Below are 18,759 nucleotides of genomic sequence, written 5' to 3'. Positions count from 1 at the left end.
GGGGTCTGACCAAAGCGGGCTTTGGTGTTTGGGGTGACTGAGCCGGCAGAGGAGCGTGTCGCAGGGCATGGGGGTGTTTCCTGTGTAGTGGGCTGGGGGTCTCTGCTCCCCTGCGCAGCCCCGGGACCCCACGGCGAACTCCCCAGCGCCCGTGCAACAGCACTCTCTCTGGAAGACAGACAAAAAAAGGAGCAAAAGAGGAGAGGAGCGGGCCAGGGCTAGGGCAGAACTGCCCCCCCGGGGCTCTGCTGCCCCGCGGGCTGGGCGGCCACTCCTGCCACGGGGCTGGCTCGGTCTCCCCCGTGGCCCAGGGCCAGTGTGGGTGGTGGGTGCACAGTGGGAGCCTGCGAGGAGGCTGCTGGGTTTGCAGCGGCGTTGGGGCACTTTGGGCCTGGCCACACCATTACGGATGGCAGCTCCTGGCTCCTGGCACAGGGCTGAACTTCAACAGGGAGAGAAGGCTCCTTGGACTCCATCCCATTAACCCTTTCCTGGAGGCAGACAGCTCATTTCCAGGCTGCCCCTGCTGTCCCTGGGGCGGGGATGTGCCCGCAGCGGGGCTGTGTTATTGCAGCAGGGCCCCCCTGGAACATCAATGCTCCCTGGCCCGGCCGCGCAGCACGGCACAGGAATTCCCCAGCAGGCTGGGGCTTGGCCGGCCTGTTTGCTTTCCACACAACCCCAAGGCCCAGCAGTGCTCAACACAAATATTTATATGACTAGTAGAAAATAAAAAAAAAAAAAATATTAAGAAGAAAATTTTAAAAAGGAAAAAAGAAAAAGGAAGAAAAGGAAAAAAGGGAACAAGAAAAAGGGAAAAGGGAAAAAAGAAAAAGGGAAAAAAGGAAAAAAGGAATAAAAGTAAAAGGGAAAAAAGAAAAAAGGGAAAAAGGAAAAAAGGAAAAAAGGAAAAAGAAAAAAGGAAAAAAGGAAAAAGAAAAAAGGAAAAAAGGAAAAAAGGAAAAAGAAAAAAGAAAAAGGGAATAAAGGAAAAAAGGGAAAAAAGGGAAACAAAGGAAAAAGGGAAAAGAAAAAAGGAAAAAGGGGAAAAAAGAAAAAAGGAAAAAAGAAAAGAGAATGAAATAAAGGAAAAAAAAGAAAAAAGAAAAAGGGGAAAAAAGAAAAAAAGTAGAAAAGTAGAAAAGAAAAGGGAAAAAAAGGCAAGGCGAGCCCACCCGCGGAGGGTTCGGGCAGCGGCCGGGGGGCGAGGGAGGGGTGGGCTCCCGGAGCGGTGCCGGGGGCGGCGGCGGGGGCCGTCGCGGTCGACAGGGGGCGCCGTGGTGCAGCGGCGGGGCGGGCGGGGGCCGGTGGGGCCGCGGCGGCGGCTGCGGCGGAGGGAGCAGCGAGGTGGCGGCTCCCGCCCGAGGTGCCGCTCCGCGCCATGCGCTTCCTCGGCGGGCAGCGCCGCGGCCGCGGGGGGCGAGGGGAGGGGGCGAGCGGGGCCGCCGCCGCGCCGCTCCGCCGGTGCGCTTAGGACGGGATCCCCCCCCCCCCTCCCCGTCCACCCCCGCCCCTTCCCCGCCTCCCGCCTCGCCGCCCCGCAACTTTCCGGCACCTGTTGCTGCCCGCAGCCCGCCGGGCTCCCCCCGCGGCGGCCGCCCCTTCCCCCGGCATGCGGAGCGCCCGGGCGGCCCGCGGGCTGCTGCGGCGGCGGCGGGGCGCGCCGTGATGGGCGGCCGGGAGCGGGAGCGGGAGCGGGAGCGGGAGCGGGAGCGGGACGGCGGCGGTGGCTCTGCCCGCGGCCGGCGGCCCCCGGCCGGTGCCTTCTCCCCGGGCAGCGCGGGGCGCCCATGCTCTGCTCCGCCTCGCCCCTCCGGGCACCCGCGCCGCTTCGCTGATGCCTTTCTCGGGCGAAGAGCGGAGCCTGCAGGGGATCTACAAGCCGGCGGGGCCGGCGGAGGGCAGGGCGGCCGGCGGGGCCGCCGTCTGCACCGAGTGCTACACCAACCGCTCCTTCGTCTACGACGATGGCAGCGCCCACAGGTACCCCCGGCGGGACGCGGCGCTCGGTCCGTGGGTGTCGGGGTGGGGTGGGTGTACCCCAGCGGGGCTGCCTGTGCCGCCGTCGTGGGGAGCCGCGGGGCCGGGGGAGCGCGGAGCCCCTTCCCTCCCGCCCCGCCGCCGCGACCCCCCCATGGGTAGCCAGGGAGAACCCACATCCCACATTCCCATCGCCCTTTCCCTGCCCCGAGCCTGGAAGAAAGTTTCTGCGACACTGCCAGGCCTGGCTGGGGTCCCCTGCGGAGCCCCCTCGGGGTGACATCGCCTTGGGGATGGAGTAGTTGGAGGCTGCCTGGGTACGGGGGATGCTTGGAGATCCCCGAGTTGTTCCCAGTCGTGTCCTTCATGGGAAGAGGGTCGATGCTGCCCCTCTGTCGTGCCTGGCACGGGCTGAGGCCGTGTTCCGTGGTGTGCGGGTCAGGCAGTGTTTTGGAGGAGCTGGTTTGGCTGAGCCCTGAAGCCACCCCACAGCCAGGGGACTAAAATGCACGCAGGCGAAAAGGCTGCGTTTCCACAGGTGCATCCCAGCCCACGCTCCAGCTTTAGGCTGTTTTTGTGCCAAAGTCGCAATGTTCGGTACAAGGCAGGGTCTGCGGTGTAGAAGTGAAGAGCTGTTTAAAGTGGGTCACAGGGACCCAGTGCCACTGTCCTCTTGTGCCCAGGCAGCAGCAGACGTGTCTCACAAGGGGATGAGCGCTTGTTTCTGAAGTAGCCCAGCTTTTCCTGATAACTCCTTTATATCATCATTGATCTGATTATGTTTACTAGCGTGGCTCTTCTGACTGTCACACTCATCAAATGTCAGCTTAAATGGGCAAATGAAGTGTGTGTATCAATTCATTTTTGGCAGATAAGGCCCTTGCCTGGGTTTGTGCCCCGGGCTGGTCAGCTGGGGATTTTTATGTTGACATCTGCTCACTGTGAGTTAGGGAGACCATCTTTTATTCTAAAAGCCATACATGAAAAAAGAAAGAACAGTCTATTCAGTGAACTCTTTAACTTTCAGTGCATTGCCACTGACTGGGTGATTGGTAAAATCCTTAAATATTGGTTCTTGGGATTAAGTCCCTCATCATTTCCCCCTCCTCTCTGTCAGAGAGATTCCGTGATTCCATGATCATTTCCCCCTCCTCTCTGTCAGAGGCGCAATGCCCGATGCGGCCAAGGCACCATGGTGCCTCGGGAACCAGGACCATCTAATTCCTGAGAACACCGTTGGGTTGCCTCGGGCACACCAGAGGGGCTGCGGAGCCACAGGGCCTTCGCCAAACCCAGTTTCCACATTTTGCAGCTGTACTGTCTGCGGTGTCTGCAGAAATGATGTCCTTGAGGAGGTTATGGAACATGTCTGTGTGCGTGTGGAGATCAGGGATCAGGCTAGAGGTGGCAGCTTGCACAGGGTTTGGACTCCAACATTACGGGAAAATGACGAGTTGCTCAGCTCAGGCAGCAGTTGTTGCTCCTTATTCCTTACACTGCAGTACCGCTCGGGGTCATTTGTCCTCATCTAACGCGCAACAACAAAGTCCTTGTCCAAAGGTCTGCCCCTCTGTCTCTTTCAATCTGGATAGAAGAGCTTTGTTTTCTAATTCTTATTATTATACAGCTCAATGTGTTTCTGTAACCCCCTCTGGCTCCGGAGAGGTTGAAATGCCGTTGCTTTCCGTGGCTTGCCTTGCCTGCCTCTGCGTTCGGCCCCTTCGCTGCCCTTCCAGCGATATTGAACCAGCCGGTTGGAGCCCTCAGGACTCGGCAGCTTTGCCTGTTTCCGCAGCTCCAGCTCGGAGCAGTCTGGATCTCTAATGTACTTTTTCAGTGCTGTTCAGCTGAAGAAGCAGAAAATGATTCTTGCAAGCAGGCTAAAGAGAAAAGTGCAGGAGCAGGCAGAGCAACAAGCACCATCGCCCCCATTAGGTGATCCCAGGGGCCCACTGCCTCATCTGCTCCCTGGTTGCCTCTGCTGCAGCTTGGACTGGGGGTGCGCATCCCCTTTCAGTGGATGCTCACGTCGAACAACCTCCTGTCTCTCAGTCTCTGCCTGGTACAAGAGTTTCTTCCTCACCTCCCGTGGGTTTTACCTCTGTTCAGCTGAAAGGGCCGTGAAGGCGGCACCCTGCCCCTGGGTCACACGGGGTTTGTGTCTGACGGGTGCGCAGTCCCCGGGGGACACCAGGGCTCGGGAGTCCTGTGCAGACTGCTCCGCCTGTCTCTGCTCCACGCTTCCAGGCGTGTACTCGTAGCTGTAGGTGTGATGGCAGACAAGCAGACCTGTCACCAGAGGTGTGCGCGAAGGATGTGAGAGCCAGAATATATCTGAGCAGGAAAGATGTATAACACGTTCAGTGTACCTTCTGCTGAGTGTTCAAGGGGACTCCAGCTGGGCTGGCCCCGTTAAAATAAATGGAAGCCTCAGTTATCCCTTTAATAAAACTAGAGATGGCTTAAAGGCTGTTGAAGAGAAATTCCATCTCCTCAGGTGCCCGAGTACGGAGGCACGTGTGTAAATGTCTGTGTGCTTTCTCCTGGCCCTCTTTATAGGGGGACAACGGTCCTGAAAGTCCTTCCAGTCAGAAAGCCAGGGGTTAACCGTAAAAGCACTTGAAAGTGTGTTTGGAGAGCAAATACACATTTCTGGCACCCAGAGGGTACAAATAGCCTAAATTTTACTTTCCTGACTTGTGGGAAATCTGGGTAAATGTTTGTACAAGGAGCGAGTCCGTCATTTAGGGGAATACAGGATTTCCTCCAGGCGGCGGCTCCGCTTCCTCTGCCTTGCCCATGTAAGGGCACTCTGGTATGAAGCAGTGATGGATGAGCGGCCATATGGAAGGGCTCATGCAAAAATATCCTGCACAAGTACGGGGGCCTGCGGGAGAAGCAGGGACGTGCAAGAGGAGACTTGGTTTTGCCTTCCGCCAGCTCCCGCTACTGTGGCTTGTTTAAGAAGAAAAAGGTGAAAGAAGGCGGCATGCGCCATGACACCTGGAGAAGCTGTTTAGGAAGATCGCGTCTTTGCATTAGACGTACGTGGCTTTTCTCGTGTCTGTTTTTAATGTCTCTTACAGATCTGTCTGTCTGCTAGAGCTGCCCCGCTCTAGGTTCAGCGCTGCTGTTTATACTGGGAGTAAACAGTAGCTGTCCTGTGCCGAGCGGGGCCGGGGCGGGTACCCCGCCGTGGATTTGGGAGCCGGATGCGGAGGGAAGGTGGGTCCCAGCTGGAGCGGCTGCTCCAGTGCAAGTGCCTGAGAAGCCGAGGTTGGGGGCTGGAGAGCAGCAACCAGAGAGACCCGTCAGCACCGCTGGACCTGCTGACGGAGCGCCAGCTAGAGGGGGCTTGGCTTGACAGGGGCTGCGCTGTGGCGGGGTCTGTCCTCAGTCCCACACGACTGGGCAGCCAGGGCAGGTCGAGAAATCACAGCAAGGTGTGAAGCGGTGGCAGTGAGGTTAAAAATGCCTATAGGCACCTTCTGCCGCTGTGGTCAAAGCCTCTGAGTGCGGAGGCAGGTGTTTGCCTCCTGCTGTCCTCGCTGCACCCGAGGGCACCGGTGAGTTCCCAGGGCTGTGACTCTATGAGAGCCTGGGAAAGCCGATCTGAATCCATGAATGCAAAAAAAAAAAAAAAAAAAAAAAAAAAAAGAAGAAAAAGACATTGATTAAACTGGATTTTTGCTCAGAGTGAACACTCTCATCCAGACTTGGGCTGACTCTCCCATGGCTTCTCCTGCTGCGCTCCAGGTGTATCAGATGGACTGTCGCAGCACAAGGATGGTGCCTGCAGCTCAGCTGAGAGCCTGTTGTTGTCTCTTAAGTTTTCCATTTTCTAGAAATGAAGGGGAAGATGATGCTTTGGCAGAGCTTGCGCCGAACGAGGCTCTGTAGCTAATTAATAACCAGTTCCTCCAGGCAAGATTACTAGCTCAGACATTTATCAGCTTCCAAAAAGTCAGCCTTGTGGATTGCAACAACTGTTGCTCTGGCTGCCCGCGGGAATTCTGGCCTCGCTGTTCCAGGAGAAATTGCAATAGGGAGCCATAAAACTACAGGGCCAAACACCCTGTGTTTTCAGAGTGTTTATGTAGCAGACATCAGCTGTTTTCCTCAGCTGATTAGGAAAGGGCAGGAGTCTGAAACCCAGGGCTCAACAGGGCTGTCAGCAGGTTGTGCCGCGAAAATCGCCGCAGGAGAGCACCCGCCAGCATCCCTGGGTCAGTGGGAAGAGGTTTTGGAACCCCCCCTGCTATTCCGTTTAACAAAAGACCCCTGACATGCTGAATGTCCTCCTCAGAAACTGCCGTTGGGTTCTGGCACGGCTGTGTCACCCTTCGCTGGAGAACAGCAAAGTAGGTCATTGCCTGTGCTCAAGGCTCTTTCTGCTCTGCAATAATATTTACAGCATCTATTTGAATCCTCCCAGTTCTCCATCAGCGACCTCTTCCTGACCCCCACGCCTGGTTCCCAAGTGCTGCATGCAATTTGTTTTGGAGCTTGTTAGAGTTTCTCTTGCATCCCTGCCAAACTGTGCTGGAGTGTGGAACATCTCATTCATCCTTCTTATGAATAAAAACAAGCAAAGAGCCATCCCAGGTCTGAGCACAGGTGCCTCTGGCCCGGTGTTTTCTGACAGGGGCTGGTGACAGGGACAGAGGGCAGGTACAGAGCAACCCTTCCCGGGGCTGTGCTGCTGCAGCCTGTGGGATTGGGATCCTGAGCTGGAGGTCGTACCCGGCGGTGGTGCTTCCAGTACATGGATGGGTGCCTCCCCTGGGCTTTGCCTGGTTCCTCTTGAACGCATTGGTGCTTTCTGCCTCCACAAGAGGATGTGATTTCTCTGATACAGATGCTCTGTGAGAAAACATGCTGCTTCTCCTTTGAGCCTGCTGCCCTGTGATTTCCCTGGGTCCCCACAGCCCCTGTGATGTGCTTGCTCCCTGGTTGTCCGCTCTGATTTCACCTGCCTTTCATCATCTCTCTTTCCAGGCTAAAGACTCCTTCTGATCTATTTAGTCTTTCCTTGTTCAAACCACTTTATAACCCCATAGTTATCTCCATTGCCCTTCTCTGTGCCGTATCCTCTCTGAAGAGGGGAACCAGAAGTGTGTGTGGCTCCGCAGTGGGTTTATCTGTACTATAACAGCTTCTCCTAACATTCTGGGCTTTGACCACCACTGACAGTCAGCTGTTGGCTTTGTGGTATTACCTACTGTGACTTTGGCTCTTTTCTGAGTGCTGATCTACAGATCTTCTAATGCCTGTGCAGGAAGGTGACTTTTTTCCCCCTCCCCTTTCGGATTAGTTGGCATTTACTGATGCTAATTTTTATCTGGCATTTTATCATCGGGTGGCTCAGTGCTGCAAGATCCGCCTGCAAGTCTTTACAGTCAGGTTTAGGTTTGACCGTACTGGATAATTCGCAGTCATCACCGTCGCTTCTGAATCTGTGGAATAGCAGAGAGCCTTGTGGGACCGCACAGAAGATGTTTGCTTCAGTGTTCCCCTTCTGTTTGTCTCCTGTCTTCTAATCCAGGAGACATCCCCCTCTTCGTCCCATCGCGTCCTGGTATGGCAGGTGGGCTGCCAAGCCTGCCTCTTGGGGTTTATTTCTGTAAGTCTTTGTATCCTTGAACAGTGTGAAAAGACTCTTCCTCCTCCCACGCCTCTCTATTATTTTCTGCTTTCAATAGAAGGGAGTGTTCTGCAGGGGTCTGGAGCGCAGAGAAGTTTCTTCTGTGTTTCATCCCTAGCTGCTTATAGCAGTTTGGGGCTGTGCGGAAGGGAGAATTTTCCCAGCAGATCATTAGAAAGAATTAGCACTTCCCTGATCTTATCTTGCAGAGTTTTGTTGTTTGTTTTTTTCTTTTTTTTTTTTTAATATGTGAGCCTGAAAAATACTGGGCACCGGCAAATTTGGTAGAGGGTATAACAGCTTGGGATGAGGGGGAGTGAAACACCGCCAGGATCGTGTGCTGCGGGATACAGGATACACCCCTGTGAATAATGATTCCGGAGAGTAATGAGCTCTGCCTTGAGAGCATCTCCTTGCTCATCCTGATGAGAGCTGGGAACGGATAACTTTGTCCTGCTTGCAGCCCGTCATCTACCGAGATGAGGGTTTTGGCGGGTTCCCAAGGTGGAGAGGGTGACACTGGTCCCAGGTAAGCTCCGTGTGGGAGGGGGGGCCCTAGGAAAAAAACGGATTGGGCAACAGCAAGAGGGCAAAGGACTTTTAAGCCTTGCTTTAGCTAGAGGTGAGCTTTTCTGCCCCCTGGGCTGGAGGCAGGAGGGCTGCCGCTGCCTGCGGAAGGGTGCGCTGGCAGGAGCGGGACTGTGAGGGAGCGTTAGGGTTTGCGGGGACTAAGAAGAGTTCTTGCGGGAGAATTATAACTGGCCGAGACCCACTTGGCTTTCTGGCCCTCCTCACCATGCCAGCTGCTGGAGCAGGGACCTGTGGGACAGCCGAGGGGTACGTGTGGGCAGTGAGCACAGCCGCACGGGGGTAAGCGATACCTAATGGCTGCCGATAGAGGAGCGGCTGAGGTGTAGACGTTTGCTGTAGTGTCGGCAGGAATTATGTTCCCCTTATCAAGCAGGTAGTAGTAGGGGGTTGGCTCTCGGCTCCAGGAACAGAGCTGGAGGCTGTGACAAGTGAATTGCTCTTTTTTTTTTTTTTTTTTAGTTTAATAATCTGTTTAGGTTTAAGATTTTTCGGCATGAATTGCGAGCCTGGTGTTATCCTCGCGTGCGACAGCACCCCCCGCCAGTAAAGGCTGGGTGATGTCCTGGGGGCGTCTGGTGTGCGCAGCCTCTGGAATGCCCAGTGGGACTGATGGGGCCTCACAGCGAAGGACCGTTAGTGAGGGGTCGTTTCTCACCTCCAGCAGCGCGAGTCCTGCTTGCTTCGTTCTTTGAGCATTGGGGATGATTCTGCTTTTACACGAACTTGCACGTGCTCCCAGGCCGCCTTGCAAACCAACACCGTGATAAGGAAAAAAAGGGTCATGTCCTTGCTGGGGAAGGGCCGGATACTCTGGGAAACCTGCTCCTCAGCATATAGCTCCTACAAGGAAGATATAGTTTAATGTTGTAATCCATAAATAGCCCTGGAAATCGCTGGGTCAGGAATTTCCCAGCAGGGTTAGTGACCTTGGCTCAGCAGGCTGAGTGTGTTTTGGGTTTGTCCCTCCTTCTGAGGTTGTTCACGGCCGAGACGCTGTAAGAGCGTGTGGGTGCTCCTGAGCCTGTCCCTGGCGGGAAGGGCCAGGCTGGACGGTGGCTGCAGGCAGTTGGCTGGAGCGTCGTGCCCATCCTGCCCTGGGGTGCAGATCGCTGGTGTAAGCGGTTTGCTTCCAGCGGGGAGTTGAGTCTTCACCTCTGGAGGAAGATGAGCGAGCGAGGTCCTACGAGTCCTCCTGCGGCAGGAGCCCTCCAGGCTGCAGGAGCAATACCCTCGGAGACCTCTGCCCGAGGGCGGTGGGATGGGCAGCAGAGCTGTGGCCTCTGGAAAGCGCAGGCTGGTTCCCTGCAGTAGCTGCCGCAAACGCTTTCTTCAGCTTTTTCTTTTGGTACTACTTAATATTGCCAAGCACAGAAGAGGAGAGAAGTGCCTTTTCCTTCCAGGAGGCTCTTTGAGAGAGGCTGAAGCGTGTTCGCTGCCAGAAGTTGGGGGATGTTTTTTGAACTGCAGCATGTCTGCGATGCACTCTTGCTAAAGGACGGGGGGTTGGGGTTGCTCTGGGTGGCCCTTCGTGCATACCTTCTCCTGTGCTCCTCATCCCCCCCGTCAGCCCTTCCCTGCCCTCTCCAGCCTCTTCTTTGTCCCACGCAGTTGCAGCTCTCACAAACCTCTGCCAAAGGGGAGGATGGGACATGCAATGCCAAAAGTAAAATACCGAGTTTAAACTGGAAACTTGGTGTGTGTGTGGAAAGGGCTCCCAAGGCTGCCGGTGTCCCTTCTGCCACCTCCCCACTGTGGCATATACCTGTGCCTGTGGCAGAGGAGCGGGGAGCGGGAGCGCTGGGGGTGGGTGGTGAGGAAGGCACTGGGATCGAGTCAGAGCGGCGCAGAACGAGGTGCATGTCAAGGGATGAAACCTGCCCCTGTGCCACTGTCTGGCTTCACCGCCGTGGCAGTGGCAGCCCCAGCCCGGGCTGGAGGAGAGGGAGCCGGTCGGTCCCCTCACCTGCCAGAAACCACGTCCAGGGTGTGCAGGGTGTGCTTCCCCTCCCTCCTGCCTGCCAGTGTTATTTAGGCTTTGCGCTCACCGGGGACGTCAGCATGACTTGTTTCCCTTTGCTTCTGCTGGGAACACCCCCAGCACTGCCCAGGTCCTCCCGGCAGGATGCTCCTGGGGAAGGGGCTGGCCGTGGCTCGCTCCTCCCGGCTCCCTCGCCCTCGGCAGGGCCACCGACGGATGGCTCCCCGGGCCTGCCGGCCGGCGGGAGCAGCTGAGCGGCCGCTCGTGTGCCCAAAGAGCAGCCAAGAGACTTCTCAGCGGGGCTTTGCTTCCCTGAGTTTTGCGTGTTGTACAAAGTTCACGTGTGCGTCGGGCCCGAAGGGAACGGGGAGATGTGGGGCTGAATTGCTAATACGGGGTTGTCTGATAAGAAAAACGGCTCTGGACCTGGAAGGCACAATTTCTACTTTTATCTTCTAGAAAATAGCATTGCCAGCGGGGGAAAGGCTTGTGGAGCTTTGCACTGACTCATGCTTCCCGTTCATTTTCAACGTGAAATACACAAAATGCTAATTTTTCCATGAGGCCTGCGGTGCTAAATTGCCTCCGCACGTTGAAAGCGAAGCGACGGATGGATTTGTCACAGGGCTCAGCAGTTCTGTGGAAGTTTTGAGCAGCAGCAGCCCCTGACGTGGACAGTCCAACCCTCCACGGAGGTGCAAATTTGGATGCGGGAGTTTAATCTGGGAGACTGAGCACTTCGTATATTGCGCGTGTATATGTGTTTGTGTGTTCTGCAGCTGTTGTAGCTACAGAGCATGACTTGGACCAAAGCTGCTCTGAGTATCTGGAAATCATGACTTGGATGTTGTTATGGGCCTCTTCACATCCCTCAGAGCACTTTAAACTCTTGGAGTCAAAAAGTATAAAATCTGTGCCCATCATACAAGTAACGAGAAGCTGACGAAACAGTTAAATGAAATGGAAGACAGTTGCTTGTGGACACAGAAGTGCTTGTGAAGTAGAGAAAATGATCTTATTAAAGGAAATAGCCCCCCCATCTTTCCCTAATTCCCCTTTTCTGCACCAAGCTCAGGGCGTTAGTGCCTGGGGCTTTAGTGATGGTTTGTGTAGCTCTTGCTCGTACATTATCAGAGAGTAACTTTGCGAGTTCGTTAGTTCATCATTCCTGTCCCCGTGGTTTGATCTGTGGGGTTGCCCGCAATAAATACTCCTTTCACGTGGTTGTCCCACGCAGGTGTGGCAGGGGCAGGCTCTGCCCGTGCAGCTGCCGGCGTTTGTGCTTCTTCTTCATCATCTTTAAGGTCGGGAGTCATTCTGATTGCAGTGATTTATCACTTGGTCGTGGGACTTGTGCTCAGAAAATGGAAGAGACGTTTTTAATGTTGTATTTTTGGGGGGAATGAACCCTGCCACTTGGCCTGTGTGTGTGCTCCTCCAGAAGGAGGCCCCTCTCAGAAGGCCGTTCAGGCCACACCTTGGTGTAGAAGTTCCTCCCGTGGCTCTGGACACATTGTCTGAGTTCCAGAACTGCTTATCTCTATGGATGGCATCAATGAGTCACCATATGACCTCTGGAGAGAGAGGGGAGGGGGAAGGGCTGCATAACAATCTGGGTCTCTGCCTCTGACAAACTGAGACGTAAGTGGCAGTGATGTTAGCTGGTGCTCGCAGGGAGATAAGGAACACGCGCAGCTGAGGCGGTGGCAGGGAGAGCAGCTCTGTGCCCGAAATGAGCACCCCAACTCCTCCACGGGGATGTCCCTGCGGAGAAATCCTGCCCTGAAAGCTGCTGAGGTTGGTGTCCGGGGAGCGGCGGTGCTGAGCCGGGGCGCAAGGCACGCCTGTTGTAGGACGTAGCCTACGCGCATGGCTGCCCACGCCTGTGCAGGTCTGCTGCTTGCCTTCCCTGCGTGGTCTTTGCCCTCTCCGGCCGGGCTGTGCCGTGCTGCCGTGCCGGCTCACTGCCCCTCCGTGCCAGGAGAGCGGTGCCAACGCCTGCAGCGGTGGTGTGTCACCGGTGCGGGAGGGGGGTGCTGCCTTCCAGCCCGGCTCTGGAGAGCGAGCATGCGTCTCCCCACGCCCTCGGGCCATTAGGGGACCCCACAGGGATGTCACTCAGAAGCAATAAAAAAAAAACCGAAACGAAAAAACAAAAAGAGAGGGGGGAACAACTGTAACCCGGTAACCATAAGAGCTGTGGGAGGAGAAGCAAATAGAAGATGATTGTATATATTTTAATAAATACAGAAAAAGAAAGGGCAGAATTTCCTGCACGGCTTTGTTCATTGGAGAGGCTCTGAGAGCCTGGCAGCGGCTGAGCCTGCCTTCGCTGGTGGACCAGGGATGCGGGGCCAGACTGCAGCCGTGGCAGGGAGGAGGGGACGCGGCAGGGTCCTTGCTGTCCTGGGGCAGCCTGGCGCCAAGAGCCCTCGTGAGAAGTGTCCCATCCCTTGAGTGCAGTCCAGACACCGTTGCCCTACGATGAGTCTGGGCCAGCAAAGAGCAGCTGGAGGCTCCTGCCCCACCAGTGCCTGTTTGCTGCCCACAAGGCTGGGTTTAGCCGAGCCATGGTTGCGGCCGTGGTGGCTTTGCCTCTCTAGCAACAGGTTGTGCTGCAACCCCACCTCTCTGCCAACAGCAAGAGAAAGGTCAGACCCTGTGCCTTGCATCTTGCCCCCACCATTGCTCTCAGCCAGGGGTTGTCCTTCCCGTCCTGGTAGAGGGGACAGGAGGCACAGCAGCAGCTGGCTGCGGTGTCGCAGTTTGTACTGGGTACCAAAGCTTGAGGAAAGGTGGCTTTGCGTGAGGAGGGGACATTGAGATTGGACATGAGGTACTTGCTTTCCTGGCTAGATCCAGATTCCCTCCTGGAGAAAGGATGGAGCTGCTGGCAGGACCTTGTCACTCTTGTCTTCTTTTACAGCGTGGAGTAGTGGGAGAGAAGGGATTGAGACTGTAGGTTATGCGAGACTTTGTCCCAAATGTAAGTTCAGCTGTTTCTTCTGTTTGCGCACCCCAGCCCCTAGAAGGAGGAGCGGGAGAGCATTCTGGGAAGGTCTTCAATTATTTTTGGTGCCAACAGAGCAGGGGGTGTCACTGAGAGCTTTGGAGCTCCTGACAGTGCCTGGCAGGTCCGGGCAGGTACCAGGACGTAGGATTATGGGTTCTGTCAATGACCCCAGGCAGTCTGGGATTGGTTTGCAGTGGGAAGCAGGAGGATGCTCTGTGATTTCTCTGGTGTGTAGCAAGCAAGGAAGCAGAAGAGGAACTTGGGTTGTGTCCTTCCCCTTCTTTGACACATATAGTCAAAAATAATAATAAAAATCCTAAAATATATTGCGACAAGCTCCCAGCCCGTGGAGTTTCCTCTGAGGCAGAGCTGTCTCTTGGGTGCTGGGAACCTGAGCAGCTCCTGACGAGCTCTGCAGGACACGCGCGTTGCAGAGCCCCCATGGCCAGGCACAGCCCCAGCCGGCGCAGGCAGATGTGTGGGCTGTCACTGGTTTTCTGCCTGCGTTTCCAGTCTCAGAGGATGGTGCTGGCAGCAGCACAGCTTTCCTGTGTGCCCTGGGTGGAAATACAGCAAGGGAAGAACGGGATTGCAACCAGCCCACGCATGAGAAAGCTTATTGAAGAAACCCAAGGTTGGTGCAGCCCCGAGGCTCCTGCTAGAGCGTGCTCCAAGGGGCAGCCGTGTTTGCCAAACTGGGGGGGTGAGTGTGTCTAGCTGCAGTTTAACGGTAGGAGAGATCAATGGGGAGATCTGGTTTGGATCACACTCGGCTTGATCCCAGTTCCTGTGTTCCCAAGAAGCTGAGCAGTAAGGTGTCCCCCTCCTGGCGTGCCGATCGCTGCCGGGGAGCTGGCCAAGCTGGGGGAGAGACGGTGTCGTAGCAAGAAAGTGGAATAGTGTTGAGGTTTCCATATGCTGATTACAGCGTGCATTTTTAGTGGTACATGGTTCTGGAGGAAGGAAGGAAAGGGAAGATAAAAATAAAGCTGCAGTCCTGTATTTAGCTATAAACCACTTTGGGAATTTTTATTTTTTTTTTTTCAGTAGTATTTGAAGACTATGCAATAAACAAGCTCGTTCATGAATTTTTTATTTTATACCACTAGTGCTTTGAAGAAGTAGCGGGGTTGCTGTGGCTTTTCTATAGCTCAGAATCCTTATGTTTGGGCAGAGAGGAGGGTTGCAGATTCTCTGTGCCGATGTCAGGAGATCTGTGTGCAGTGCAGGAGCACTTTTGTCTAAGGCACTGATGCACAACGTATCTTTAAGTCACTGTGTAATTGATAGAGACATCTTTATCAAATAGGTGCATGCAATATTTGTTTTACTGAACCTTCATCCAGAATAAACAAATGTGCCAATTTTTTAAAATTCTGAATGATTTCATATGCGAGAACAAGAGAGAATATATTAAAAATGTAGCTGCTACTGCGGAGGAGAGAAGAAACTCGGATGCAAATACATAGCAGAAATTGTGTTTCCAGAGATACTGATATAATTGGATTTTACTACAATTTCTTAACAGTAATAAAAGACAGGGGTAAATATTCGCTTTGTTTCATGAATCTGACACATGATCTGAGGCCAAGAGAGATGGATTAACTGGATGTTAAAAGAATCATGTGGAGTTTAGAAAAAAAACAACCCAACCCCCAAAAGACAAGCATTTGACATTTGCAGAGGATGGTTGTGCGTAGATATGAGCATCCGTAGCTTTCAGTGGGGCCAGGATAACGGTGGACCTGCCTGTCTGGACCTCGGGCAGTGGGAGCTGCGGGGAGCGTAAGATGGGGCGGTAGCTCTGAGTAAAGGTGCCCTTTCCACATGGCAGTCGGTGTGTCCGTGGTTGTGCAGCCGTAGCACTTGGCCTTTCCTCCGGGAAAGGAAACAACGTGCTCCTTTAAACAGGCACTTAATAACCAATGGAGATTACTGTGTGTGACAGTCTTCTTCAAATGCAGTTACGATTGCCCACATTTGGAGTTAGGCACCTGGGTCCCCACTTTAAAGTCGACATTATAATAAGAGAGTGGATGATTTTTAAGATTTTTTTTTTTCTCTCCCTGAAAGTCCAGTTTTAGGATGCTGTCCTGCCCTCACAGCAATAAGAAATCTCAGCTGGGCTAGAACTTTGCTGGAGGTGACCTGGAGAGAGTATGCTTTTTGGCATAATTTATCATAGTTAAGCTCTAAGAGGAAAGACTTAATTGTGGCTTTTTTCGTGATTAGATTAATGTTAGATCCTCCTTTGCAATGTGAGCTAGAGATGGTCAGCTAACTTCTGTGCTTATATCAGTCGATCCACAGGGAGTCCTTGAGCTGACAGGAGTTTGGCTTGATTTCTCTTAAAGACCAAGTTTTGGATCAATGTATATCATAGAATAACCTCCCTGATGCCCAAGGCCCTGCACAGATGCGTTACTCAGAGCAGAGCCTCGGCTGCAGTGTACATGTGGCAGCTAAAAGGAATTGAAAAGCTCTGAGGGTATAGAATTAAGTGGCAAATAACATCAGTGAAAATCATCCAAAGTGCTGAGAGTGAACTGCGTTGTCTTCTGGGGCTGTGTTCAGCAGAAATATTGTATGCAGGTTGGTCTTCCAGAAACTCGGGAACAACAGCTGATCAGGACTTTGGAACTTGGTCACCTGGGAACTTATTTACACGGGGTTGAGTTGTTAAAGGTAAAAGACGATCTGAGGAGCCTCAGATCACATCTCTGCAGCCAGCAACAAAAACTCTAGATGTCTGCTTATTGCCAATTTAGTGTTCAGCTGTTTGAAGTTCTTTTGCCTGTATATAGCTTATGCAGTATGTACTGGAGGCAAAGCTGTGGGAAGGTGGTAGGGGTGGGTTGGAGAGACTTTGGGTGAGACCCTTGGAAGTACATCTGACAGGAGTTGGAGCTTTTCAGCTGTTTGCCTGCCTCACACTCCAAAGTTAAACATGAGGGACAAAGAATCAGCTCACTGCAGAGGCACCAAGTCTCCTCTTCCAAGCTCTCTCTGTCCTTCCCCCTTTCCACAAAGCGTCTATGAAATTGAAGTTCCTGTCATGGCACAGATAAATTTCACTGATGAAGCCAGAACCCAAAGGATTAGGACCTGTGATCTTGCCTTGTGTGTCTGTACACTGGCTTTACAGCATTGAATGGCTTTGTTGCCTTGTGAAGGGAAGTTTCAGCTTAACCCCGATCTATAATTAGTAGCTCTGGCTGACATGGAGAGCAGTGACATACCCATGTTCTGGTTGGTAAATGGGGTTTGAAAAAGGAGACCAAAGAGAAGCTCTTAACCCTCTGAAATGATAGTTTGAGAGCTGGTTGAATTTTATCTCTTTTCTCTGTGGCAGACCGCATGTAGCTGGCCATACACAGCTCTTTGTCTGAGCAATCACCTTGGGTCTCTCCCAGGCATTGCGATCCCCCCCCCCCTTGATCAGAGACATCAGCACACCAAGGGATGGGTGATATATCCTCCTGGCCACGACACTTGGCAGCTGGACAGACGACTGACTCATCAGTGTTCGCGGTTTCTCATTTAATACTGGGGCTGTTCAGATGATTTAAGTGCCAGCAGTCCAGAGAGGAGGTTGTGCTTCTGCTTCCAGCACGGTTGTGGAGCCATCGCCTTGTCTGCCTCCCATCGATACTTTTCTTTGCGGCGGGGGGGCGCTGGGGGTGGATCTGGATTTGGTTGTCAGCTGTAGATCTATCTTGCGAGCGGTTTTATTTCCTCCTGGCGATTGAGCTTTTCCCATTGGCTCCTCTTGCTCTCTGTTGTTTGCCTGCTGAGGAGCAAATGTCCTGTGCACAGCGCTGCCCTGCGCAGCGGGCTGCGGGGCGCTCTGGGGGACTGCGCTCCGCACCCTGCCCACCCCGCCGGCCCCTCGCCTGAGGCCGACAGAGCCCCTCGCCACCCATGCCCCCCGGGGGAGCCCTCTGCAGGGGGGGCACCGCTGCCTGCCCCGCAATGTAATTGCGGCCGGCGGGCTGCCAGCCTCTCCCGGGGCGGGGGGCGGCGGTTTTGGGGCAGCGCCGGGCGGTGCGTGGCGGGGTGCGGGTTGCGCGGGGCCGGCCCCGGAGGAGGTGCCGGGGCGGGGGCGGGCGGCGGGGGCGGGCAGGGCAAAGCAGGGCGCTCCCCCCCACCATCCCCCCCATTGCCTCTGCCCCCTTCTCTCCCGCAGGCTGTCGTCGCCCGGCGGCTGCGGCGGCGGGGACGGTGGCGGGAGCCGCAAGAGCGGGGTCATTCTGGACATCGCCGCCCTGAAGATGACGGAGCTGGAGTCTGAGGTGCTGCCCCTGCCGCCCCGGTACCGCTTCCGCGATCTGCTGCTGGGGGACCAGTCCTTCCAAAGCGACGACAGGTTCGGGGTGTACCGGGGGGAGAGGGGGGCAGCGGGGTGGGGGGGCGCGGGGACACACGCGCTCCCGGAGGAGGGAAGGGAGGGGGACACATACCTGGGGGCGCACACTCCCTGGGGTTGGGGACACACACCTGGGGTTGGGGACACATGGGACACACGCGGACCCCCCCTCCGGGTGGGACACCCACGCAGCGGGATGGGGGGGACGGGACACGGAGCTCTCCGCGGTGCTGAAGCCCGCCCGGCGTGGAGCTCTCCGCGGTGCTGAACCCCGCGGGCTTGGAGCTCTCCGCGGTGCTGACGGCCGGTTCTCGTCGCGGCGGCCTCGGCGGGCGGGGGTGGGCACCCAACGGCTGGCGGGCATCGGGATGCGGGAGTATGTCGGAGTCCGCGGGCATTGGGATGTATTTTCAGGAACCAGTGGTCACTCCTGGGCGAGGGGGCGCTGGAATGTGTGTGGGCGTGCTGGGGATGGAGGCCAAGGGGATGTGTGTGGGTGTGCCTCGGACTGTAGGCACTGGGAACGTGTGGGTGTTCTAGGGCTGGTGGACATGCTGGAGCTGCTGGGCATTGGGAGCTGTGGTTATACTGGGCCAGCAGACGTTGAGATATGTGGGTATTCTGGGCAGCTTGCCCAGATGTATCTGGGAGTCCCATCAGGGATTGGCAAGGAGGAAAAGGGACCACTGCCTGGGAAATGCATGGGATGCAGCTGGTGAGGTGAGGGGCTGGTGAAACTCCCTGTTAAGACATATGCAGAGTTTGGACTGAGCGCATACATTTATTTAGGAGGTAAGGCTCATCCAGGCTGTTCTCAGAGGCTGTCTTTGCAGCAGGGGATGCTGATGGGAGTAGAGTAACTCTAAAGAGCTGCTGTGGATGTGGCAAAACTCTCCCTTTCTAGAGAAATGGCCGTTATAGGTTGAGCACCAAGCTGCTATTCCTGTCTGGCTGGCAGGGATTTATTACCAGGTTGAGTGAGCTAAAGCAAAAGGAGGAATGCCATGAGTGGCAAGTGAATTCTATGAGCAGAGCAGTTAAATCAAGAGGAACAAGAACAACCCTCCCTGCAACTCTGTTCATATCATAAAAATCAAGGAGCTACAGTGCTAATAGGGTGTCGGTAATATTGTCATCTTTTCCCACCAATTAATTGCATGATGTAAACAGAGAGAGCTGTAACTTAT

At 54.8% G+C, this 18,759-nt stretch overlaps 1 protein-coding gene across 5 annotated transcripts in view; it reads left to right on the top strand.

Moving 5' to 3' along the window:
* Window positions 1-1,837: 1,837 nt before the first annotated feature.
* KCNT1 (potassium sodium-activated channel subfamily T member 1) overlaps window positions 1,838-18,759 on the top strand; it is a gene marked incomplete at its 5' end in the record, with an annotated part of 90,584 nt that continues 73,662 nt past the window's right edge. For 4 of the 5 annotated variants that reach the window (XM_082492711.1, XM_082492710.1, XM_082492709.1 and 1 more), the window contains one exon: window positions 17,478-17,579. In XM_082492711.1, coding sequence (XP_082348837.1) covers window positions 17,478-17,579 — 102 coding nt within the window. Of the gene's footprint in view, window positions 1,984-17,392; window positions 17,580-18,759 lie in introns of those variants that run through there. The other variant, XM_082492705.1, reaches the window with a different exon arrangement.

This window comes from Vanellus vanellus (genome assembly GCF_965231255.1).
Source record: "Vanellus vanellus genome assembly, chromosome: 18".
NCBI classification, from domain to species: domain Eukaryota; kingdom Metazoa; phylum Chordata; class Aves; order Charadriiformes; family Charadriidae; genus Vanellus; species Vanellus vanellus.
Note: the sequence above shows the minus strand (reverse complement) of the source record. Positions and strands in the feature narration are given on the sequence as shown.